The 27,509-nt window shown below is 40.8% G+C and overlaps 1 protein-coding gene across 2 annotated transcripts in view; it reads right to left on the minus strand.

The window, feature by feature from the left end:
- E2F7 (E2F transcription factor 7) overlaps positions 1-27,509 on the minus strand; it is a 50,846-nt gene that overhangs the window by 20,512 nt on the left and 2,825 nt on the right. For both annotated transcript variants that reach the window (XM_010362621.2, XM_030938341.1), the window contains exons 3-7: positions 20,557-20,832; positions 8,741-8,909; positions 4,210-4,500; positions 2,798-2,956; positions 1,228-1,362 (exon numbers count right to left, since the gene is read on the minus strand). In XM_010362621.2, coding sequence (XP_010360923.1) covers positions 1,228-1,362; positions 2,798-2,956; positions 4,210-4,500; positions 8,741-8,909; positions 20,557-20,832 — 1,030 coding nt within the window. The remainder of the gene's footprint in view (positions 1-1,227; positions 1,363-2,797; positions 2,957-4,209; positions 4,501-8,740; positions 8,910-20,556; positions 20,833-27,509) is intronic.

Genomic DNA, 27,509 nt, shown 5'->3' on the forward strand with positions numbered 1-27,509 from the left:
ATAGAAGCTCATTAACCAAGTAAAGTGAGTAAGGCACTGTTCTGGATACTATGGGGTAATCAAGGATGAATAAAGATGATGTCTGGTCTCAAATGTGTAGGGTAGGGATGACACCACCGTATCAACCTCATCCAGCACAAACCGCACAATACTCAATTGCAGTCATTCAGATGAGACACTCTGCTCTGGGTTATCAGGGAAAACTTCATAGAGGAGTTGACATTTGAGCCAGATCTTGAAGCTTGAGAATATTTTCATATTAAAAAGAAGAGGGCTTCACAGGTGAAAAGAACGGGAGAAAACAGAGGCAGAAAGGAGAAAATGGCAAAGTTGTATGCTTCATGCAGGCAGGGACTGTGTCACCCACATCTTCAGTCTCTCAGGGCCCTTAATATAGTCACTGGCACACAGTGTTGTATGCACTGGGTTGAATTTGTTATACTTGATTTTAAGTGGTTTCATCTAGATCCTAAGTGAATAATGTGCTACAAGTGAGGTGGAGAGCTATATATTTATAAGTCTGGGTTAAGTGGCTCACATTTATACCACTAACACCAAAATTGGAAGGGTAATTTAAAAATGACTTTAATGGCTTCTTCCCAGGCAGTACAGCTGTATGTAAAATAGCTAGTGCAGTTGGATCTAGTCCCTGATTGCTCATATATTACCCATGAAATAAGTAGAAGATAATATCCTCTTTGACTCCAGTTTTGTAAAATTATATTTATAACCTTTTAAATAAAAAAAAGGCCATTATATTCATACTACATTTAGATGCAATCTTACCACATATAAGTTTTGTGATAGTAATTGATGTGATTTTTACTCATAATTTTTACATTACGTAGAATTTCAAAGAGAAACCACGTTTTATTCTGCTAATGTAGCAACAACTGAAGTTCAAAAGAGGTGTCATTTTTAATTCTGGGTCCCAAACTTTCAGGAAAAAGCTTCAGAACAAAATTTAAACAGTTAAAGAGCTATAAATTAGTAGTTAGAGAAACTCCCACGTTATAAACGCTCAGTATTTCTTTTCCTACCGTGTGTGGGCAAACCAGCACGCACAATTTGTAGGCTAATGTTAACCATTCCAAGAGTGGAGTCACTAGTCTATTTTGTATGTGACATGGGAAAAGATCAGTCTCACTGTGTAGTAGATGTGAGACCTGAAAAAGGAACTGAGAATTCGAAATAAAACAGCCTGCTAGCAAAACCACGCCACCTTACCATTTGAGCTGAAGTCCACAGGCCCGATCCACTTGAAGGCTGGTTTACGGCCTCGCTCTTCTGTTACATGCACTTTCTTTATCAGAGCCAAGCTGGTCAAAACATTGGCTATGTCATAGAGGCGTCGTACCTTTGCTTGAAGATATAAAACACGATTATGATCATGCTGCCTGTGACACCATAACAGTTTATGTGACAGGTAACTTTTCTCGGCTGCCATATAAACCTCGGGTGGAAAGCAGCAAGTTGGGATGAGAAGACCAGTGGCTCTGTCATAAAATCACCCAGGATTTATGTACCTGCAGTATCTGAAGGCTAAGGGAAGGTCAGTGTGTCCTTCCATTCCCACAACTTCACACCTCTTACAAGAGGCACCTGGTGACACATAGGGAGCACTGTGATTGCAAAAACAGCAAGGGAGGGAACAGGCTGTAATTAAAGGCTTAGTAAATGTAATTCTGACATGGCACGTCAAAAGCATGCCCTGAGTTTCTCCCAGCAGGAGACTGTGGTGCCAGCTCCACCAGGCAGCTGATCTGTGAAAATGACAAAGATTCCCCAGAGTTTCCTGCCAGGCTGCACTCCTGGGCACACAGGATGCTCAAGGTCAACAGTACAACTGTGCTAAAGACAGGCAGCTCCTCACCTGAAATCGTAGCATTCCAGCTACCCAGTGAGAAGCGGTTGGATGGGCCTCACCTGAATCTTAAGTGGCTTTGGGAGAAACACTTAAATATGTACAAAGTAGAGGAAATACTCAGAAGGGGTGGTAGCACATGAAACAGGCAGGATAATGACCACAGAGTATTTTCTATTCAATAAATGGATTTACAGGTAGGAAACCCACTTGACCTCGGTGTTAAGATCAAGCAAAGAAGTTTGAATTATCATCTAGAAATAGTAAGCATTCACCCCAGATGCAGCTTTCTTCTTCCCAATCCTGATTTTATCTAGCCATTTCACCCACAGGGTGACTGTAATTTCAGCTGGAAACAAAAAATAGCTAGAGAGTATTGCAGCTCATGGTTTCCCGGGGCTTACAGGCTACCAGCAGCCCAGGGCATTTGGCTCAGTATCCAAGCTGGACAGAAAAGGAGGATGCACTGGGTGTGATGCTTGGAAACTCTCTCCCTGTCCATGTCCCACCACCCTTACCCTGGGCATTCTTCTGGTTCTTACCTGTAGACAATTTTCATCTCCACCCTTCAGAAGAGTATGCAGGGGGTGGGGAAAAAAGGGGAAAGAAAACTCAGACATTCTGTCTTGGATGCAGCATTACTAAAGAGAAATGCAAAATAATTCACACCCTCCCTGACCGGAGTTCTCAGGATAGTGTTCTGTTTTTCACTCTACTGAAATCATCAAGAAAAAGGCACTGACAGGACTTTAAGCTGAATTCTAGTAGGTGACTAACTTACCTGTCACAGCACCAAAAACCTTGATGAATGCAGGAAAGGAGTACGTATGTCAAAAACAATATATATATTTTTAATCTTGGAAGGAGAAAATATCAACACATGAAATCCCACCCTTTTTGTACTAATAAGTTGATGTAGGTGAAGATTCTTACTTTTAAATTTACTGTGGTCCGGGGCATCTTGGCTTTCTTCTATCAGTATTTTGGCAGCCACATCCAGAGTGACAATCTTGGTTTTGGAGACGAGGAACAGCATGACAAACTTCTGGCTCATAATTCTCAGAGACTTGTCTTTTCTACTGTTTGCAGATGCTACACAAGGAATGAAACAAAAGCATCAAAGCACGTGATTTTCTACAAGAAAGACTATACTTGCAGCTTCCCAAAATGATCTAGCCCTCTCAGCAGATGGAAGGATCACCCTTGTCATAGGCAGAAGCTTACTGGATACACATCGCAGAAGTCAGCTCAGGAAGAAATGAGGCCGATTTTCTTGTGGCTCGTAAAATTACTCTACAGTAGGCATAAACTCTGAGATGCATATTTTAAACCACTCCATGCTTTATACTTATACTTCCTATAATAGAATCCATACGGTAGTTTTACCGAGGCAACTTCTTGGAAAGATTAACGTAGAATAATAAAAAGATAGGGTAGGAATATAGAATTGTTTTCAGAACATCAACTCTCCTCTCAAAGGCAAATTGCTACTCCGTTTTTATTTCTCTGTGCCTGCAATATCTAGACTATACCCTAAACATAGTAGATGCCCGCCTCTTCCACTTCTTTTCAGAAAATATGTGAATAAATGAACTATATATAAACAGGAGACAGATTAGATATGTGCTCCTGTGGATGGCAGGCAAACCATCTCCGACAGATGGCTGTCTTCTCTGGTTATTAAGATAAGTACTGGCTCATGAGGTGGAACTAAAAGGCATGAGGCAGTGAATCTAATGAAAACCAGGCCCACCTTTCTTTCCATTTCTTATATTTGCAAGTGAGACGTGACACTTGTACTCTGTCATCTTAACAACAGGGATGAAGATCAATGGCTAAAACAAGAATAGGCTAAATATGAATTGGGAAGGAAGAATGATGCCGATGTAAATAAAAATTCTGCACCAAATGAAAGCAGAGGTTGTCTGTCTTTCTTATCAACATTTTCTGCGAATGGAGTTCTTTTCTAAGTAGTCTAAGTCTACTTCAGTATATAATTAGATAAAATTCTTTGAAAATATAACTTTTTCACAGTAAATCTTACAGTTGCACAAAAAGAAGCAGCATGGGGCTGCCAATCTAAAAATGGGAGTACTGCTAGCGATCTATTCTCCCAACAGGCCAAACTCGAGTGAACTGCCATCAGCCAGGTTTGTTTAAATGAGGTCGAGTGGACAGTCCAGTTGGGGAGTCATCTGCTTTCCTTTCTTCAGTGAAGAGAATAAGAGGACATATCCCTCCAGGTTTGTCAACCTGGCACTTCCCATCCGAGCAGTGAATCTCTACAGAAAAGACCATCACTCGCTCTTTCTCTGCCATTACTCATGAAGTTACAATGGACTCACAAGAGGGATAGTCGGGTTCAGAGAAATCCAATAACTGTTGTTCCTGGGAATCTGGATCGCCATCTTTTTTACGTTCTCCAAATTTATAATCCATCAGGTCCAGCTCTTTCTGTTGGAGGTAGGCCATCTGCTCTTCATATTTCTGCTCCTCTCCTAGTCTCTGGAGGTTCCTCAGGGTTTTTGGCAGGCTGTGCCGTCCATGCCAGCCATACTGATTCTTAGCCACCCGGCTGACCAGATGCAGCGATTCCAGCACATTTACAATGTCATAGATGCGTCTCCTTTCCACACCTGTTTAAAAACAGAGGCCGATGGACATCATGCAGACAAACATTTTTGAAGAGAAGTTTCTTGAGGGCCTGGACTATGTCTGTGAACTACTTTGTCTGATCCCCAATATAATGCCCACTGCGTGGATGCTCAAGAAATTCAACCTGTAAGGATGCAACCAATAGAAATTATTTTTCTTTTTCCTTCTTGAGATCCAACCCTTAAACAGATCTAAAATAAAACATCTATCCAGAGATGGTGACATTTCCATCTGTCTGACATAAACAGTACAGCAACTGCTCTTTAGACCCATCAGGCAAACCACACAAACATTTCAGCATGCTGAAATTGGTGGTCTGAGCAATACACGTAACAGTGTGCCTAATGGACACTTGATGAATGGATGGTTGACTGTGACTTGTACTCCTAATTATGCAGACTATAAAATCAACTGTGTCCAATAACTGACAATTCCCTATTAGACAATACTATCTATCCTTTCACGAAGTTCCAATGATATAAAAATATTACCTCGATAACGCTCTCAATGGACCAGTAAGGAAAATGGATGCAAATATTATGTTTTCTATTTTGAACTGGAAATGCAGGTGTCAAAGGCTTGAATACCCTTCTCATATTGCTGAAGGAAGCCAGAGCTGGGGTTGGAACAACATGGGAGTCTCCTTTTGTTCATCATGGCTATTAACAATTCTGTGTTCTCATTCACCATAACCTGGCAAACAGCCCAAAAGTGAAGCACAGATTCTCCAGTACAAGCTGACCACGAGGCTCGGCAGCTCACTACTCACTTTCCCAACACTCCCAAGGCAGCTAGGATTATAAGTTGTCCATTAAACCTAGCAAAAATACTTACAGTGGTTAAGGTGTGGGGGCTCTGGGGTCAGACTGCCTACATTTGGATCCCTGATAAATCCCTTAGTGGCTGAGTGATCCTGGGAAGTTACTTAACCTTTTTATGTTTTTGTATTTATCTTATATAATAATGAGGATGAAATCTAACTGTAACTGTAGAGTCCCCAGTAGGTGTTAATTTTAAATAAATACTTTTGTCATTACTTTTGGTATGACATTGGTTATACCTAAAATCCCTGCTAGCATGAGAGGTCATAGTAGAAACAGATTTTAAAAATCTCATGTCTGTGATTCATTCTGTTATCTAACAGGCCCTTGGGCCTAGAGCAAAAGCCTCCAGGCATCTTGCAGAAAACCAGCCCAGCTACAAAGATGCCTTCTTTCATTTGCCAGGAGCTGTTATATAATCAGGGCAGACTCTGAATGTAGCTGTTGGTCCTTCAAAAATTTAACATGAGAAATATACCAAATTACAATGAGAACTCCAGAGCTGAGAGGAAGTTCTATCACATGCATGAAGAAGCATTTCACAGTCAATCAGAACATTTCAGCTCATGACCCTGAAAGGCTCGTTACCCTCACAAGCTCAGGCTTTGGTGCCAGATGCCTGCCGGAAGGTGCTGGCAGGAGCAGGCAGCAGCTCCTTGTCCAGAACTGCCTGCTTCTTTATTCTAGTCTGTTTTCATGTATTAACACATCTTGTTTACAGCATAACATTCTATAAACCTTCCCATTATAAATGTCATGTGACTGCAACTGACATCCCAGGGCCAGCCATATGCCTGCTGTTTTGTTAGTTGATATCTGACGACAAGCTGTTAAGTCTCCATCTAGTGGCTAGACATCCCAAGAAGGGAAAATAAAAAAAGGTTCTGACCACCCGGCTGATTCTCAGGATGCATAGTGGCTGTTCAGTAGGTGCTTTTGGTGAAAACCAACATGACAGCTGCCTGTCTGCACAATCCCTTACCTCTTTCATCTGAACTGAGCTTAACTATCCACTGGCTGGTGCACTAAAAGGTTCCATTTCACAAGTCTCAAGACCCATAGATTACTCTGGGGGCTTGCTCTGTCAGAACGGTTTTCCCTGCATTCAGTCTTCTTTTTCTTTTGTATTGAAGTCATTCTATTAACCCCAATCATGGCATTAGTTATATGGTCAAGGATTTACTAATTTTTGCTATGCTTCCCTTAGTTGCTGGTGGGACTTACTAAGAATTCTCAGTCCAGAAAAATAGTTTCCTAGGCTATGCTATTAAGTTACTCCCAGTTCTCTAAACTGTTACCCATGATATCCAATGTCAAATCTACATAGCACTGGAATCTGGAAAACAATGCAATTTGAATGCTCTGCACATCCTCAGTAAAATACCATCTTGCAATCTGTAACCTGGGATGTAGCACAGAGTTAAGACTCAACCCCAAAAGATAGTCGGCAGTGAAACAGCTTCCAGCAAGGGACCCCATTTTATGATGTCACATGAAAAGATGGCATGCTTGTTTAGCAGGTCTGGGTGATCAGGAGGCACTGGGAAGCTGTTGTAAAAATCTCTAGAGTTCTGCTCCAGGCAGCCATAACATGGGGTGTGCACAACCATCTGTAGTCATATGAAAGTAGGAGTCTACGTTTCTGTCCTCCCTGGGATGCAACATAGCCCTCAAACATCTAATCCTTTGTCTTCTGCAGGGACACCAGTGCAAGACTCCTTAATGGAAGTTGGGTACATGGAGGAAGTAGGCTTCATGAACCCCAGTGAGAAGGGTATCAGACAATCTGTCATTTTATCTTCATTACTGTAAGACTAGTTTCTAGGACCCTGGACCCAAAAGCCCTCAACTGGCTCTTCACCATGCCTACTGGAAGATGCTGGCAGGAGCAGTCAATAGTCCCTTGCCCAAAACTGCCTGCTTCTTTCTTTATTCCAGTCTGTTTTCATATGTTAACACATCTTGTTGAGAGAGTATAACATTCCATACACCCTCCCATTAGAAATGCCATGTGAATGCAACTGATATACCCCAGGGCCAGCAAGGGACCCCATTTTTTGATGCTCAGTTGGCTCAGTTTCCTTTTTTGATTAATTGCCCCCAATTCTAGAATATATTACACTTCTGGGCTCCAAATCGGCCCCCAAACCATAGCACTCTACTTCCTCTTCCTATAGAGATAGACAAGGCAGCTAGGGTATCGACATTCTAGTAAGAGCTGAGTAGAAACTGCTCCACATAATTAGAGCTCTCCATGCCAGCCATTGACTTTGGCATGTTACTGACATTATCCTTAACTTTGCTATGTCTCTGCAAGGTAGGTGCTGCGGTCTCTAAGTTATAGACCAAAAGAAAAAAAAAAAAAAAGGTTAATTCACTTTTTAAAGCTCTTACAGCCTGTAAATTAGAGAGCTGGGCTTCAAATCTAGCCCCATGTGACCCAAAGCCCAGCCCATGGTCTTCTTATCATAACCCACTATCTCTTCTTCTCAGTTTCCAACAACCAAAATCTATTTAGCTTTCAGCTTGAATAATTCAAGTTGACGTTCCTCTACTTGGGCACATTTCTCTAGGATATGGAAGAAATAGAACTAAGAAACAAACTAAAAATTATAATCTATCATTTATTTCGCTGATTTCTTCAGAACTTTTTCTTTGTGTGTGTGTGTGTGTAAAACCTTCCTATTTTTAAGGGGACACCCTGACACCTTCAAGTCATTGTGATTTCTGCTTACTTAACGATTGTCAACAATACATTCATTCTGGAACTAACTGCAATGTCCACTAGGGGTCTCTATTCTGAAGCAGGTGTATACGTATTTCCAGCACATACACCCATCTCACATCATACACTCATGCACGTGAACACACGGATTCTTCTTTGTTATAAGATTTAGTTGTTTGAGTTATGTCCAAATGACCTTTTTCTAGTTTGACCCACTTGCTATGCCAATCATCGTATAGGGCTTTAAACATAATGCTCTTGCTCTCAAATCTTGCTTTACAAAGTTGAAATCACACCAGTTCTGAACTCCTGGAAGCATTATTAAAAATAAAAAGCAGGCTATTTCTAAATAGTTTTGCATCTGTCTGAAGTAGGATGAATTTAAAATGAGATACTAATTTGTAATGTAACTCTATTATAAAAATATTACTCATTATAAAAATATATTTTAAGGTTAAAAGAGACTGCATTCTCATTTGGTCCTGAGGTCTGAAAGTCTCCCTGAAATTCTGTGTATAATGAAAACAAATCTGACGATGACAAAGGAAGCTCTGCCTATTCCTCTGTCTTCACCCAATTGAGGGGCTCACACTACCTCAACCTTCAGCCTGCCCAAGGAAACCAGTTTCCCACTGTAACTGGAGACAGGCCTCCAGGTAATCTGATGATACATACCAAGACTGACAGCAACTTCATCTAGGGAGATGGTAGTTTTCTCAGTTGACAAGGGATAACTTGGATAGCGAGCTAGAAACTTCTGGCACAGGAGTCCTAAACTTTTCTGTTTTCTGCTTGGCCTTTGCTTTTCAAATTCGTCCACAGCACTGTCCCCAACAACATCAAGCTACAGAGGGCAGATAGAAGGGAGGGGGAAGATGTCACAGTTAACATCCTAATGGAGAAATGGCAATGGCCAGTACTGGCAAACTGGGGGGACATCTCAATCCACACCATCTTAGATTCTGGTTAAAATACATTTCCTAATCTAATTCCCTGAATGTTTTATCTATTGTCTTCCCTGGACTGATTTTTTTTTCTCCTTTATAATTTGAGGCTGAGTCTATTAGTGAAAAGTTTGACAAATGAAAAATGCAAATCATTTACAGGTTGCTATGGTCTAGCTACTAGTGCGCAGTCACTGGGCCTGTGGAATCAGCATCACCAAGAGCTTGTGAGATGCAGAAGCTCAGGCATCAGCTATATCAGAATCTGCCTTTTCATAAGATTCTAGGTAATTTTTATTGACGTGGAAATTTTAGATGCACTGGCCTACATTCTGTCACCAAACTGCTTTAGATTTTACAATTGACCAAAGGTTGATGAAAGTGAATGAAGGCAGTCCAATCATATTCTTCCTTATCCTTTTATTTGTAAATACATTAAACTATCATCCTGTCTCAACCCACATTTGAAAGGGGCTCCATTCAAGCCCCAAGAAAGTAAAAGGCTTTTCGACAAATAGATTCAAGAGAAAAGTGATATAATCATTTCTATAGATTCAGAAAAAAACATTTGATAAATTTAACAGTCATTCACGACTTTCAAAAACACCTTTAAAAAACTAGGAATAGGCCGGGCGCGGTGGCTCAAGCCTGTAATCCCAGCACTTTGGGAGGCCGAGACGGGCGGATCGCGAGGTCAGGAGATCGAGACCATCCTGGCTAACACGGTGAAACCCCGTCTCTACTAAAAAATACGAAAAACTAGCCGGGCGAGGTGGCGGGCGCCTGTAGTCCCAGCTACTCCGGAGGCTGAGGCCGGAGAATGGCGTAAACCCGGGAGGCGGAGCTTGCAGTGAGCTGAGATCTGGCCACTGCACTCCAGCCTGGGCGACAGAGCGAGACTCCGTCTCAAAAACAAAAAAACAAAAAAACAAAAAAACAAACAAACAAAAAAACTAGGAAACTAGGAATAACACACCGGGGCCTGTCGTGGGGTGGGGGGAGGGGGGAGGGATAGCATTAGGAGATATACCTAATGTAAATGACAAGTTAATGGGTGCAGCACACTAACATGGCACTTGTATACATATGTAACAAACCTGCACACTGTGCACATGTACCCTAGAACTTAAAGTATAATAATAACAATAATAAAAAAAACTAGGAATAACAGAGAGCTTCTTCAATGAAGGGTATTCATGAAAACATCTATTTATAAAACCTTGGACGTGTTCCCCTAAAGTCAGGAAACAATATGGATGCCCACTATCACTTTCTCTTCTATATCATATTGAAGACCCTAGTCAATGCATGAGGACAAGAAAAAGAAACTGAGGCACAGGGACTGGAAAGGAATCAGCTACTTTCCTTCTGCAGAAGATGTCACTATTCACACAAAAACTCAAAAGAATTTCAGACAAATCATTAAAAATCGTAAGAGAATTTAGCAGGGTAGTTGAATACAAGATAATATGTTTTTAAAAATCAGCTGCATTCCTATACAACAGTAACAGCAAATACATCGAAAAGACATCATTTATGATAGCAACAAAAATGGTAAGGATTTTAGAAATACATCTAGCAAAAATCTATTTGCATAAAATCCTAAAACTTAGATTTTAAAGAATACTTAAAATTTAGTGAAATACATTGTCTTCATAGATAAAAAATCTTAAGGAGGTTAATTCTTAATCTCTAGATTAAAAGCAATCTCAATAAAATCCAATCTGAAACACATATGGAAGAACAAACAGCCCAGAGTAGCCCACACACTCTGAAGAAAAATAAGTTGAGGGTCCTGTTTTACCTGATTATCAGTGCTTATTACAATAGGGTATTAGGACAGGGATGGACAATAGAACAGGAAGAGTTCAGAAACAGACACACATGTAAATGGAATTTTGATATGAAAGCAGTTGCACTGCGAGCTGAGGGGAAGAGAAAGATCTCCTGAATAAATGGTGCAGGGACAACTGATGATACGTACAGAAAAACAAAGTTGTATTCTTGAATCACACCATACACAAAAAGCAATTCCAAATGGATCAAGGATTTCAACATGTAAAGCAAATTTTAAATGAAGAAAATGAAGGAGAATATTTTTCTAACCTTGGAATAGGGAAGAGCTTCTTCAGACACAAAAAACATTACCCTTAAAAGGAAAAAATGAACTATATTAAACTTAAGAACTTTTGTCCATCAAGAAATAACATAAAGGGAAAAGACAATTACCGAACTGAAAGAATAGATACATAACACATATAATAAAGGTTTAGTATCATTATATAATCAACTCCTGCAAATCAATATAACAACAACAACAACAACAAAAACCAATTAAAATTGGCCAAGAACACAAACAGGCATTTCACAGAGAAGCAAAAAACATGGTGGCCAGTAAACATGTGGAAAGAAGCTTAATCTCATGAGTAATCAAAGAAAAGCCAATGAATATCACAAAAAGATATATACTGTATAATCATGAGATTAGCAGAAATTACTAAATTAGATAATTTCAAGTGTCAGAGAGGATATGGATGACTAAAACTTTATTTCTGGGGGGAGGCAAATAGTACTTTGGAAAGCAATTTGGCATTATCTTGTGAACATGTCCATATCTAATGACCTAGCACCTCCACCAGTAGGTATGTACCCAAAACAGTAGTTCTCAAACATTTTGCTCACAGGACCCCTTCATGTTCTTAAAAATTACGGAGGATTCCACAGGGCTTTTTGTTTATGTGGGTTATCTATTGATAGCTACCATGTTAGAAATTAAAATTGAGGCAGTTAAAATGTTTTGTGAGAAAGGGGTATTTTAAATATTATTTTTCAAATCTCTTCAGTTTCTGGATTAATAGAAGAGAACTGATTCTTGTGTTTGCCTTTTGTAGTCAGTCTGTTGCAATATCCACATCATGTACTTCCTGGAAGACTCCAGTGTATACTTGGGAGAGAATGAGAGTTCAAATGGCAAAGGTCTTTGTATAATTATGAAAAGAGTTTTGACCTCCTCACTCTCTGAAAACTGTCTGTGGACACTGAGGTCCCCAGATGACCCTTTGAGAATCACTATCCAAGGGAAACTGTTGTGTATGTACACCAGGAGACATAAACAAGAACGAATATCATAGCAGAGTCTGTATTAGCCCTAAACTGCAAACAACCCAAATGGCTACAAACAGGAGAATGAATAAATTGTGGTGTAGTCATGCAGTGGATTATCATACAGCAATGAAAGAACTACAGCTACATGCAAAAACTTAAGGATGTATGTTGATTGACAAAAGCAAGTCCCCTAAGACTATACATACAAATTCAGAAGAGTGGTTACTCTGTTGGGGAGGGAGATGTAAATTAATTACATTGTACCCATTTTTGGGCTGAGAGGTAGATTCATGGTGTTAAAGGTACTGCAAAGGATAAGTGTATTTTAGATGATCAAATAGTCCTATCAAAAGGTAACAAAGACTAGTTTAAAAAAGGTATTAAAAGTCTGTTTTAACATTGAGTACCCCGAGACAGAAAGAAGGGAACAATAGACACCAAGGCCTATTTGAAGGTAGAAGGTGAGAGGAGGGTGAGGATTGAAAAACTACCTATTGGATATTATGATGATTACCTGGGTGACCAAATTATCTGTACACCAAACACTCGCAAAATACAATTTACCCATGTAACAAACCTGCACATGTACCCAATGAACTTAAAATAAAAGTTAGAAAAAGGAAAAAAAAAAAAAACCTACTTAAAATACTTGACTTTGATCTAATAAACCAGACATTAAAAGCATCAGTATAATAAGTTTTCTGGATATAAGATCAATACACACACACACACAAATCAATTGTATTTGTATATACTAGAAACAAACTATTGGCAATTGAAACAAAAAAAAAATTTGCAATGGCATCAAAAAATTTGGAAACCTAGAGATAAACCTGACAAAAGATGTATAACACCTCTATACCAAAAATTGTGAAACAATGCTGAAAGATATTAAAGCCCTACATTTTAAAAGAAAGTCAGTTTTAAATCCGCCAGAATTTTAGGCATTTATTTCCTGCAGGTGGTGAACATTTCTAGCGACTGATCAGCTAAAATCTCTCTATAAAGCCTGGGTAGAAACCAAAATTTTAATTGTTTTAGGGGCATGTTTGGTAGAACAACTAGTTCTACCAAAGTAAGAGATTAACAATGTTACCTTGTGAAAGAGGTCACTAACAATTCCCACTGGCTGATTTTCACTTTGCTATATTTTTGTCAAAAAAAATTACAAAAAATCTAATACTTATATGCCTTTGACAACAAAAGGCATATTCTTATTTAGTTTTTAGAACCCCAATAAAACCAGGACAGGTACCACCACCCTCATTTTACAGGCGAATAAACTGAGATGCAGAGATCCTGAGTGACATCCCCCACTCACGCAGCTAGTGATTTGAACCCAAGGCCTTAGAAACCAGCTCCTTGTGTGTTGCACATCAAATATAAAACAGAAAGGAAGCCAAAGAACAGCCCAGACTTAAAAAAAGGAATTGTGAAATTCCTCTGGCTTCAAGCACGTAGGAACTACTGTGTGATTTGTATTTAGTTACGTGAAAGAATCTCTTACTACTAGCACTAATCTACTACTGCAATATATATAACCGATTAAATTCATTTTGTTCTATGAATTTCAAGTTGTAATTCAAGACATCTTTTTTCTCTCTTCCCAATTATTTCATTTTGGCAATTTTTATAGCTTGAAAAATCCGCCAAAAAGAGAAAAATGGCTAAGAATACTGAAATCTGCAAAACTTTTCTTAGAAAGTCTGGGAAAAAGCTTGATGGGAAGTGAAAATAATTGCCTTTTTTTTTTTTTTTTTTTTTTTTTATTATTATACTTTAAGTTCTAGGGTACATGTGCATAACGTGCAGGTTTGTTACATATGTATACTTATGCCATGTTGGTGTGCTGCACCCATCAACTCGTCAGCACCCATCAATTCATCATTTATATCATGTATAATTCCCCAATGCAATCCCTCCCTCCTCCCCCCTCCCCCCTCCCCATGATAGACCCCAGTGTGTGATGTTCCCCTTCCCGAGTCCAAGTGATCTCATTGTTCAGTTCCCACCTATGAGTGAGAACATGCGGTGTTTGGTTTTCTCTTCTTGTGATAGTTTGCTAAGAATGATGGTTTCCAGCTGCATCCATGTCCCTACAAAGGACACAAACTCATCCTTTTTTATGGCTGCATAGTATTCCATGGTGTATATGTGCCACATTTTCTTAATCCAGTCTGTCACAGATGGACATTTGGGTTGATTCCAAGTCTTTGCTATTGTGAATAGTGCCGCAATAAACATACGTGTACATGTGTCTTTGTAGTAGACTAATTTATAATCCTTTGGGTATATACCCAGTAGTGGGATGGCTGGGTCATATGGTACATCTAGTTCTAGATCCTTGAGGAATTGCCATACTCTTTTCCATAATGGTTGAACTAGTTTACAATCCCACCAACAGTGTAAAAGTGTTCCTATTTCTCCACATCCTCTCCAACACCTGTTGTTTCCTGACTTCTTAATGATTGCCATTCTAACTGGTGTGAGATGGTATCTCATTGTGGTTTTGATTTGCATTTCTCTGATGGCCAGTGATGATGAGCATTTTTTCATGTGTCTGTTGGCTGTATGAATATCTTCTTTTGAGAAATGTCTGTTCATATCCTTTCCCCACTTTTTGATGGGGTTGTTTGTTTTTTTCTCGTATATTTGTTTGAGTTCTTTGTAGATTCTGGATATTAGCCCTTTGTCAGATGAGTAGGTTGCAAAAATTTTCTCCCATTCTGTAGGTTGCCTGTTCACTCTGATGGTAGTTTCTTTTGCTGTGCAAAAGCTCTTTAGTTTAATTAGATCCCATTTGTCAATTATGGCTTTTGCTGCCGTTGCTTTTGGTGTTTTAGACATGAAGTCCTTGCCCATGCCTATGTCCTGAATGGTACTACCTAGATTTTCTTCTAGGGTTTTTATGGTATTAGGTCTAACATTTAAGTCTCTAATCCATCTTGAATTAATCTTCGTATAAGGGGTAAGGAAAGGATCCAGTTTCAGCTTTCTACTTATGGCTAGCCAATTTTCCCAGCACCATTTATTAAATAGGGAATCCTTTCCCCATTTCTTGTTTCTCTCAGGTTTGTCAAAGATCAGATGGCTGTAGATGTGCGGTATTATTTCTGAGGACTCTGTTCTGTTCCATTGGTCTATATCTCTGTTTTGGTACCAGTACCATGCTGTTTTGGTTACTGTAGCCTTGTAGTATAGTTTGAAGTCAGGTAGCGTGACGCCTCCAGCTTTGTCCTTTTGACTTAGGATTGTCTTGGCAATGCGGGCTCTTTTTTGGTTCCATATGAACTTTAAAGCAGTTTTTTCCAATTCTGTGAAGAAAGTCATTGGTAGCTTGATGGGGATGGCATTGAATCTATAAATAACCTTGGGGAGTATGGCCATTTTCACGATATTGATTCTTCCTATCCATGAGCATGGTATGTTCTTCCATTTGTTTGTGTCCTCTTTGATTTCACTGAGCAGTGGTTTGTAGTTCTCCTTGAAGAGGTCCTTTACATCCCTTGTAAGCTGGATTCCTAGGTATTTTATTCTCTTTGAAGCAGTTGTGAATGGAAGTTCATTCCTGATTTGGCTCTCTGCTTGTCTGTTGCTGGTGTATAAGAATGCTTGTGATTTTTGCACATTAATTTTGTATCCTGAGACTTTGCTGAAGTTGCTTATCAGCTTAAGGAGATTTTGGGCTGAGACGATGGGGTTTTCTAAATATACAATCATGTCATCTGCAAACAGGGACAATTTGACTTCTTCTTTTCCTAACTGGATACCCTTGATTTCTTTCTCTTGCCTGATTGCCCTAGCCAGAACTTCCAACACTATGTTGAATAGGAGTGGTGAGAGAGGGCATCCCTGTCTTGTGCCAGTTTTCAAAGGGAATTTTTCCAGTTTTTGCCCATTCAGTATGATATTAGCTGTGGGTTTGTCATAAATAGCTCTTATTATTTTGAGGTACGTTCCATCAATACCGAATTTATTGAGCGTTTTTAGCATGAAGGGCTGTTGAATTTTGTCAAAAGCCTTTTCTGCATCTATTGAGACAATCATGTGGTTCTTGTCTTTGGTTCTGTTTATATGCTGGATTACGTTTATTGATTTGCGAATGTTGAACCAGCCTTGCATCCCAGGGATGAAGCCCACTTGATCATGGTGGATAAGCTTTTTGATGTGCTGCTGAATCCGGTTTGCCAGTATTTTATTGAGGATTTTTGCATCAATGTTCATCAGGGATATTGGTCTAAAATTCTCTTTTTTTGTTGTGTCTCTGCCAGGCTTTGGTATCAGGATGATGTTGGCCTCATAAAATGAGTTAGGGAGGATTCCCTCTTTTTCTATTGATTGGAATAGTTTCAGAAGGAATGGTACCAGCTCCTCCTTGTACCTCTGGTAGAATTCAGCTGTGAATCCATCTGGTCCTGGACTTTTTTTGGTGGGTAGGCTATTAATTGTTGCCTCAATTTCAGAGCCTGCTATTGGTCTATTCAGGGATTCAACTTCTTCCTGGTTTAGCCTTGGGAGAGTGTAAGTGTCCAGGAAATTATCCATTTCTTCTAGATTTTCTAGTTGATTTGCGTAGAGGCGTTTATAGTATTCTCTGATGGTAGTTTGTATTTCTGTGGGGTCAGTGGTGATATCCCCTTTATCATTTTTTATTGCATCTATTTGATTCCTCTCTCTTTTTTTCTTTATTAGCCTTGCTAGCGGTCTGTCAATTTTGTTGATCTTTTCAAAAAACCAACTCCTGGATTCATTGATTTTTTGGAGGGTTTTTTGTGTCTCTATCTCCTTCAGTTCTGCTCTGATCTTAGTTATTTCTTGCCTTCTGCTAGCTTTTGAATGTGATTGCTCTTGCCTCTCTAGTTCTTTTAATTGTGATGTTAGAGTGTCAATTTTAGATCTTTCCTGCTTTCTCTTGTGGGCATTTAGTGCTATAAATTTCCCTCTACACACTGCTTTAAATGTGTCCCAGAGATTCTGGTATGTTGTATCTTTGTTCTCATTGGTTTCAAAGAACATCTTTATTTCCGCTTTCATTTCGTTATGTACCCAGTAGTCATTCAGGAGCAGGTTGTTCAGTTTCCATGTAGTTGAGCGGTTTTGATTGAGTTTCTTAGTCCTGAGTTCTAGTTTGATTGCACTGTGGTCTGAGAGACAGTTTGTTATAATTTCTGTTCTTTTACATTTGCTGAGGAGTGCTTTACTTCCAATTATGTGGTCAATTTTGGAATAAGTGCGATGTGGTGCTGAGAAGAATGTATATTCTGTTGATTTGGGGTGGAGAGTTCTATAGATGTCTATTAGGTCCGCTTGGTGCAGAGATGAGTTCAATTCCTGGATATCCTTGTTAACTTTCTGTCTCGTTGATCTGTCTAATGTTGACAGCGGAGTGTTGAAGTCCCCCATTATTATTGTATGGGAGTCTAAGTCTCTTTGTAAGTCTCTAAGGACTTGCTTTATGAATCTGGGTGCTCCTGTATTGGGTGCATATATATTTAGGAGAGTTAGCTCTTCCTGTTGAATTGATCCCTTTACCATTATGTAATGGCCTTCTTTGTCTCTTTTGATCTTTGATGGTTTAAAGTCTGTTTTATCAGAGACTAGGATTGCAACCCCTGCTTTTTTTTGTTCTCCATTTGCTTGGTAGATCTTCCTCCATCCCTTTATTTTGAGCCTATGTATGTCTCTGCATGTGAGATGGGTCTCCTGAATACAGCAGACTGATGGGTCTTGACTCTTTATCCAGTTTGCCAGTCTGTGTCTTTTAATTGGAGCATTTAGTCCATTAACATTTAAGGTTAATATTGTTATGTGTGAACTTGATCCTGCCATTATGATATTAACTGGTTATTTTGCTCGTTAGTTGATGCAGTTTCTTCCTAGCCTCGATGGTCTTTACATTTTGCCAAGTTTTTGCGATGGCTGGTACCGGTTGTTCCTTTCCATGTTTAGGGCTTCCTTCAGGGTCTCTTGTAAGGCAGGCCTGGTGGTGACAAAATCTCTAAGCATTTGCTTATCTGTAAAGGATTTTATTTCTCCTTCACTTATGAAACTTAGTTTGGCTGGATATGAAATTCTGGGTTGAAAATTCTTTTCTTTAAGAACGTTGAATATTGGCCCCCACTCTCTTCTGGCTTGTAGAGTTTCTGCCGAGAGATCTGCTGTTAGTCTGATGGGCTTCCCTTTGTGGGTGACCCGACCTTTCTCTCTGGCTGCCCTTAAGATTTTTTCCTTCATTTCAACTTTGGTGAATCTGGCAATTATGTGTCTTGGAGTTGCTCTTCTCGAGGAGTATCTTTGTGGCGTTCTCTGTATTTCCTGAATTTGAATGTTGGCCTGCCCTACTAGGTTGGGGAAGTTCTCCTGGATGATATCCTGAAGAGTGTTTTCCAACTTGGTTCCATTTTCCCCCTCACTTTCAGGCACCCCAATCAGACGTAGATTTGGTCTTTTTACGTAATCCCATACTTCTTGCAGGCTTTGCTCATTTCTTTTTCTTCTTTTTTCTTTTGGTTTCTCTTCTCGCTTCATTTCATTCATTTGATCTTCAATCGCTGATACTCTTTCTTCCAGTTGATCGAGTCGGTTACTGAAGCTTGTGCATTTGTCACGTATTTCTCGTGTCATGGTTTTCATCTCTGTCATTTCGTTTATGATCTTCTCTGCATTAATGAGTCTAGCTGTCAATTCTTCCACTCTTTTTTCAAGATTTTTAGTTTCTTTGCGCTGGGTACGTAATTCCTCCTTTAGCTCTGATAAGTTTGATGGACTGAAGCCTTCTTCTCTCCTCTCGTCCAAGTCATTCTCTGACCAGCTTTGATCCGTTGCTGGTGATGGGCTGCGCTCCTTTGCAGGGGGAGATGCGCTCTTATTTTTTGAATTTCCAGCTTTTCTGCCCTGCTTCTTCCCCATCTTTGTGGTTTTATCTGTCTCTGGTCTTTGATGGTGGTGACGAACTGATGGGGTTTTGGTATAGGTGTCCTTCCTGTTTGATAGTTTTCCTTCTGACAGTCAGAAGGACTCTCTGTTGGTCTGTTGGAGATTGCTTGAGGTCCACTCCAGACCCTGTTTGCCTGGGTATCAGCAGCAGAGGTTGCCGAAGATAGAATATTGCTGAACAGCGAGTGTACCTGTCTGATTCTTCCTTTGGAAGTGTCCTCTCAGGGGTGTACTCCACCCTGTGAGGTGTGGGGTGTCAGACTGCCCCTAGTGGGGGATTTCTCCCAGCTAGGCTACTCAGGGGTCAGGGACACACCTGAGCAGGCAGTCTGTCCGTTCTCAGATCTCAACCTCCGCGTTGGGAGATCCGCGGCTCTCCCCAAAGCTGTCAGACAGAGTCGTTCGCGTCTGCACCGGCTCCCGCTACTTCCCCTGTTGGTCTTCAGCTGTGCGCTGTCCCCAGAGGTGGAGACTACAGAGACAGGCAGGCTTCCTTGAGCTGCTGTGAGCTCCACCCAGTTCGAGCTTCCCAGCGGCTTTGTTTACCTACTTAAGCCTCAGCAATGGCGGGCGCCCCTCCCCCAGCCTCGCTGCTGCCTTGCGGATAGATCGCGGCAGACTGCTGTGTTAGCAGTGAGGGAGGCTTCGTGGGCGTGGGACCCTCCCGGCCAGGTGTGGGATATATTCTCCTGGAATGCCTGTATGCTTACAGCGCAGTATTGGGGTGGGAGTTACCCGATTTTCCAGGTGTTGTGTGTCTCAGTTCCCCTGGCTAGGAAAACGGATCCCCTTCCCCCTTGCGCTTCCAGGTGAGGCGATGCCTCGCCCTGCTTCAGCTCTCGCTGGTCAGGCTGCAGCAGCTGACCAGCACCGATTGTCCGGCACTCCCTAGTGAGATGACCCCAGTACCTCAGTTGAAAATGCAGAAATCACCGGTCTTCTGTGTCGCTCGCGCTGGGAGTTGGAGACTGGAGTTGTTCCTATTCGGCCATCTTGCTCCGCCCCCCCCTTTTTTTTTTTTTTTAAACAAAGTATAGACATACTGCTTATTCAACAGCACTGGTTCCCCACAGAACAGGTAATTTAAAGATGGCTTAACTTCAATAGAGCCCCAAACTAACAAACTGAACATATATAATAATGGAATTTCCTAAATAAAAAATATTTACATTGACATTATCCCTAAAATCTGGGCAAAATTAAAATTCACAGCAGCATTTAAACAATCCAAATTCCTTCATTAAATAAAAATGATTAAATATCATTACTTTAAAATAATTTATCATTTTAAAATGAGCCCTGGTCCAGGGACTATCATACAGAAAAGAAAGCATTCGTTATGAAAAATAAGATAGAATGAGAATTCTGCTATAAATCAAAAGATATTCAGTTTGCCATTGCTTTTGGCTTAATAGGAGCTGAAAAGTTGAGAGTTCTATGACTTTTTAATAATCAAGTAAAATTGTTTAAGCTCTATAAAATCCCTGAAAAGCACAGTCTGTTTACCTGTAGAGAATCTGTAAATGCATCGTCCTTGTTTTCAATGGGTCGGAATAGTCCCTTTTTCTTCTCCCGGTCCCTTATATCTGGGCTGGCAGCACTAATGAGCATCTTCAGGTTAGCTGTGGGTGTCCATGGTTCCGCTTGCTGTCTGTCAACCAGCTTAACTGGAGTAATGGGATTTCTTTCTGGAGTAAATTTTTTTTGCTTTGATAAATCAATTGGTTCATTTTTTATTGGAGTCTTCGGGGCCATCCTTGATCGATCAACAAATATATTTTCCTATTTTAAAAAAGAGACTTTTAGCAAGAATGAGAAAGGGCAGGTATCAGCTAAGAGTACACTTTGTTCCCACCATTCACTAAGACTTGAAAATACAAATAGGACCGTATGTTTAGGGCTGAAAAGTATCAGGAAAGGACTAACAAAAAGTAGAAGGCGTCATGGGAATCGAAGAGTGGCTCCAGTGAGAAGTAGATTATAATCTGCTACTCCTTTTACAACTATCTTTCATGATATCTCTGTAAGAGAAATCACAACGTATCTGTTACTGTTGCATGTTTGTAACAGATGAGGACTATGAGGGCAAATGCCGGTTGAGTCCATATTGTTTCTAAGTGTCATCTTTTTTCAAACACTACTTACAAGTTTGCATTGACTAGTGAAGAGCAACAATGCTTTTGTAGTTCAATGTGCACCACTGCTAATACAGCACTTAGTAGCAGGACCAGTTAATGGAAGAGCATCCAACAAAATCCCACATTTTAAGCCACCCTAGAGAGCTCTCTAATGTCATTCTCCTAGAGCAGTGCATCTCAAACTACCCATGGTAAAGGACTCGTTTTTTTAGATTTCCAAACTCCTGCAAACTGATATGTGACCTTACTTCATAGGACTAATATGCAACACAACTCCCACCAGATGTGATTTGCCATTTGAGTTTGTCACTCAAACTGACCCATAGCTTCTTCAACAAGAGACCACTAATCATAAGCTTAGATATGGTGGCAATACTGAATTGCTACTGAGGTTTATTTTTCTTCCTTTTTTTTTTTTAAAGATAGGGTCTCACTCTGTTGGCCAGCCTGAGTACAGTGGTGTGATCGTGATTCACTATAGCCTCAAACTCCTGGGCATGTGCAATCCTCTTGCCTTAGCCTTCCAAGTAGCTGGGACCACAGACATGCACCACTACACCCAATACTTTATTTTATCTTTTGGAGATAGGGTCTCACTCTGTCACCCAGGCTGGAGTGCAGTGGCATGATCACAGCTCACTGCAGCCTCAAACTCCTGGGCTCAAGTGATCTTCCCACCTCAGCCTCCCAAAGTGTTGGGATTTCCAGTGGTGTGCATAGTACAGTGGTGTGCACACCATTTCCAGTGCACACCACTGCACCCAGCTAATTTTTAAAATTTTGTGTGGAGACGGGGTCTCGCCATGTTGCCCAGACTGGTCTTGAACTTCTGGCTTCAAGTGATCCTCCTGCCTCTGCCTCCCAAAGTGCTAGAATTACAGGCATGAGACCCCACACCTGGCCTTTTTAAATTTTTTGTAGAGATTGGGATCTCACTGTGTTACCAAGTCTCATCTCAAACTCCTGACTTCAACTAATCATCCCATCTTGGCCTCTCAAAGTGCTAGGATTACAGGCATGAGCCACCACACCTAGACTACTGAGGTTTTTAAGTGCTTAACTCCCAAGTTTCATTCTTTTTTGCACCCTGGTGATAATTTGTGGAATAGCATCTGCCTCTAGACCACACTTTGAGTTAGAATGTCTTAAATAATTCTAAGAAAAGATTAACGATGGGCCCATTGTAAAAAAAGACTAAGTATATAGAATCCACCTTTGGAACTACCAAGTAATTAAAACATATCTTTCCCCTAAAAAAGTTTCAAAAATTCAATATGAGAATTTGGTAATTCAATATTCAAAAACAGAAAGATTCTGCTTTCTGTAGTATTCCCTTCCAGTCAACAGTGTCTTACATAATTACAAAGGTAGATGAATTATCTGTCACTCTCTCCCTGTACACTCCATACAGCTACTGAATGGTTGTGTTTTGGTTGAGCAGGGGTTTACAATAGTGTTTTCCTATAAATGAGCAATGTGTGAAGAGGTAAAATATTGGGAGAAACTGGAGTTTGTGTAGGCAAGGCAACTCTTGCTCCTTGGATCAGCAGAAGCTGCAAGCTAGTCATGGCAACATTCAGTCCTAGTGTAAGCAGAAGGAGAGGAGTCAGTGGAAGTGGCGATTTCTCATACTACAGTAAGTACCCAGCCCAGAGTGCTGCATCTACCCACCTCTTTTAACAAGTCCCTGTTAGCGTGCTATTCTGATAAAGGCTTCTACAGGTGAACTCTCAAGGGAAATTACTGTTTACTGTGTGCCACACCCTGTTTCATGTATTTTGCATGTATTGACTCTTCATCCAATCCTGTGACATAGGCATTAACATTTTTCCATTGTATAGATGAAGAAACTGAGGCACAGAGAAGTCAAATAACTTGCCTGAGGTCACCTATGACCTCATTCAGTGTAAAATCATTGGTATGCAAGAAATAGCTGAAGGCAGAACTTTCTGAAATTCTCCATCTAAAAACGAGCTTGTGTCCTGGGTACAGAGTGGGAGGAAGTTATCTTTTTCACAGCTCCAACCAAAGGTAGCCAGCAAGCCACTAATCCCCACTAGCACCTAGGGAGAGGCAGCATGGGGAAATAGTTATATGTGCAGGATGTAGGTCCAGCTAACCTGCCCCTGCTACATATCAGCAGGGGTGAGTGTGGCAAGTTCCTGTACCTCACTATACTTTATTTCTCTCAACTGAAAATGAAGTTCATAAAAATACCAATCTCAAGGGTTATGAGATGAGTTCCTGGACTATAGGGAGTGCTCGATAAAACTTAGCTATTATCTTTTCCCTCTTTTCTATTCTTTATTACCATTCACTCGCATTTCAAGCTAAATATACTATAGCACATCATATTGCTATTTAACTTCCTGGATGTGTGTCTTGTCTCAATAATAAGACTGTGCTCTTGAGAAGGTCAAGAAGCAAGTTCTACATGTCCTGTTTGTCACAATTTTCGGCACAATGCCTTGCCCACTGCAGGTACTCAAAGAACACTGTGCTTTGATGAGTTATTCCAAAAGGTATCCTCATGGTGGAGGGTGTGGTCCAGGCATGCTGGGTGGACAGAGATTCACAAGCCTTCTCCATTGCTTCCAACAGAGTTACTTTTTCCCTAGCGAGGGAGCAATTGAAAATGGATTATTTCTTCATACACTTTGATATATTTTCACTGTAGTTTACTGAATACTTCAAGTAGGATGGGAGTTAGGTCATGTGGTAGGTTATGATTGTATTACACCTCTACATCAAGAGAAAAAAATGCTAAGCCAATTGTATTCTAGGGTCTCAGGTGGACAGAAAGTCAATTGCAATCTAGTCACACCTTGCTCCATCTGTCTGTCCTGCTATGCTGACAGCACATACGACTGTGGAAAGGGCACTGCAATGGAAACCTGATTTGTGTCCCAGCTGTTTGTATCTTTTTGATCCTGGACAACTGTTTATTCTGTCTGGGCCCAGGTTTCCGTATGTATGAAATGAGGAATTTAGATGAAAGTGTCTATTTCCAAGGTTTTCTAGCAAGGCTGCATAGCTGTGGAGTGGATGCTGGGATGCAGCCTATCTCTTCAGACATGACTCATTCCCCGGCTGCTGGAAGTAATGCCAACAGTCATCCCATAACCAGAAGGCTTTGGCTGAAAACGGCTGACTCGTCCAAGGTCACACCACTTCCTGGGAAGCCTCTCCTGTACTCACTGGCTGGTAGAAGTAGCACAGACATATAAAAGCCAGGCCTCTGGGAGGCCAAGGTGGGCGGATCACGAGGTCAGGAGATGGAGACCATCCTGGCTAACATGGTGAAACTCCGTCTCTACTAAAAATACAAAAACAAAAATTAGCCGGGCGTGGTGGCAGGCACCTGTAGTCCCATCTATTCTGGAGGCTGAGGCAGGAGAATGGCGTGAACCCGGGAGGCAGAGCTTGCAGTGAGCCAAGGTCATGCCATTGCACTTCAGCCTGGGCGACAGAGCGAGATTCCGTCTCAAAAAAAAAAAAAAAAAAGCCGGGCCTCCTTGCCCCAACTCTGGACTCCTCTGATGGCTGCCCTAGAACTCCCCAGAGGTAACTTCCACTGTGACTGTATTGCAGCTCCACTTATCCTTCTGTCCAATTCCATGCCTTCCTGTCCCTTCCCTAGGCATTGATCCCAAGAGTACTTCCTAATAAACCTCCTGCACACTTAACCTCTGGGTAAGATCTGCTTCAGGAAATCTAACCTGCAACAGCCTGGAAATCACTCCCTCCATTAGAGTGTCTGGAGAAATGTATCCTGTGAAATGGCCCTCTAGTTCTCTATATAAATAGAGGTAATACACCTTGGCTTACCTACCATAGAGTTGCTGTGATGATGGGCTCAGAAGGTCAAAGCACTCTGTCATCTGTGACGTGCTATACAAATGTTCATTATTATTACTAATAACACCAGCACACTGACTATAGGTAAACTGGTTTGTGCTGCCACAGAAAGGTCTTCGTTGTCTTGGTTCTAGTCCTGCTCCTGTGTCCGATACGGCTTTGATCATGTTATCTCAAACAATATACACAGTCAAGTGTATATATTAGCTTGGGCCATATTTAGCCAACCTTTTTCAGTTCCCTCTCATGCACATCCCACATTCTGCCCAAACAGTCCCCTTGCTACTCAGACCTGCCCTGCACTTTATCACAGCAAAGCTGGTGCTCACACCACCACTTCCTCTTTAATGCCACTGGCTTTGCCTGTTGAAATTCTGTCTACTATTTAAGTCTCATTGCAACGACTACATGTTAGAAAGTGTCTCCTTCTAGCTATAGACCAACAACTCTCCTTCTTTCCAGAGCACACTTTCTAGAAGCAATCCCCACTGAGGGTTTTCTCTGCCTACCTCCTAGGGGGTCCCTCAAACTACCAGTCTGTTCTGATCCACTGGTCTTACTTAGGTCACCTCTCCATTGCCAGATCAAGTCAATGGCAAAATATCTTACTTGACCTCACTGCAGCAGTTAAGACTGTTGACTATTCTTTGCTCTATAGAACTCTCAGCCCTTAACTTGTGAGATTCCACTGTTTCTTTCTCTCCTGGTTCTTCTCATACTTCTGACTGTGCCTTCTCAGCCTTCTTCTATTTTCACTCTTACAAACCAAACCGCAAGAGTCCACACACAACCCTCTGCTGCTCTCTCACTATTTGCCACTCCCATGTATAGAGCTTTAAAATCGGCCTATATGCTGACAATTCCCGTTCGGACTTGATTACGACCTTTCCTGAATTCCAAAATCAGGCTACCTGCTGCTTTCTGCACATATTTATTTACCTATAAATCACACAGCTACAAACATATTCTAAACTGAATGCACCTTCTTTCTCACCCACTCCCAAAAGAGATGAATGACCTTCAAAGAACACCCATGTCCATTAAGTTTGGGCATTGTCCCCAAATATGCCATGCTCATTTCCACTTCTTCACTAGCTCCCCTCTTCTACTTGCCTGAGACTCAGTATTCCTTCCTTCCAGCCACAGCTCAAGTGCTAGCTCCTTCACAAAGCTCTCCTAGCTTCTTTGCTCCAGACTACCTGTTTTCTACTTTTGTTGTCTCAGGTGCATTGTAAACAGGTAAGAGGCATAGTAACTTTGGATAATGAAATCGGAAACTCCTTTATGTTTTAAAGAAAAGTTTCTCCATGACTGGTAAGAAGGTGCATGCATAATGCAGTACTTACAGACCTTGACCAAAGGGCAAATGGCCAAGAAAGAAATCCTCTAAATGACCGCTGATCCAGCAAGACACCACTCCAGGTATTCCCCAGAGAGATTCCAAGAAGGAACAACTCAGCACCACTAGCTTCCAGTCACTCTTGATTTCTTGAACATTTTTTGAATGCTCATACCTCATGCTGTTTCTTCTGCCTAAAATGTCCATCTCATTCACTCTTGCTTTCTTGGAGGTTGAGCTTCCTCATCCACTAATGCTTAGCCCAAATGTCCCTTCCTCTGTGAAGCTTTTTAACCCTCTCTGAACTTCCCATGAATTTATTTCCTCCTCTTCTTTCTGCCCAGGTAATTTATTCCTACTCCTAGTATAGCACTTACCAAATCACAGTATAGTTTTACATTTGGGCCTCTGAAAGTCTCCCTGCTAACTGAGGGCAGGGTGGACATCATGTTCATCTTTAGGCTATCAGTCTGATTCCAAACAGTGTGAAGGCTATGTGCCTATGGGTGCTTTACAGAAACTCAATGTGGGGAGTATTATATATTAATTCCAATTTATGGAAGAAAAAAATGGACTTAGGGAGATTAGGAAACTCATTAAATCACCATATCGCCAGCATCTGGAACAAAAATATTTGTTGAAAGACCTTGTAAGTATATTTGTTTTAGGTCACATAGCTAACAAATGGCAAAGCAGGAAATCAAACCCAGGACCCCTTGGCTCTTAAACCCCATGTTTTCATTATCCCTAGAAAGCGTCCTTCCTTTACTTCATAGCAGCATGAAAACGAGAGACAGAAGCCCCTCCTAGTAACTCTATGAAAGCACACTATTCTCATCTCTTGCCTTCTATTTGAGGTGACATAATCCCTGCTTATAAATGTTATTTCAAACATTTTCACTGCTTTCCCAATCTCTTTAAGTCACTTGAGTTTTTTTTCCTACACACATTAGAATGTGAAAGTTCAACTGGACACAGTAGCACTTTCTGATGCTAGAGGAGAAGGGTCCTTGTTGAAGGTACTTGATAAAAGTCATTGACCCAGAGGAAGAGAAGCAAAGCACTAACTTAGACTTTATATAAATGTATGGATATATATATCTTCAAGGCTGAACCATCCAAAT

Source organism: Rhinopithecus roxellana, chromosome 10 (assembly GCF_007565055.1).
Source record: "Rhinopithecus roxellana isolate Shanxi Qingling chromosome 10, ASM756505v1, whole genome shotgun sequence".
NCBI lineage: Eukaryota > Metazoa > Chordata > Mammalia > Primates > Cercopithecidae > Rhinopithecus > Rhinopithecus roxellana.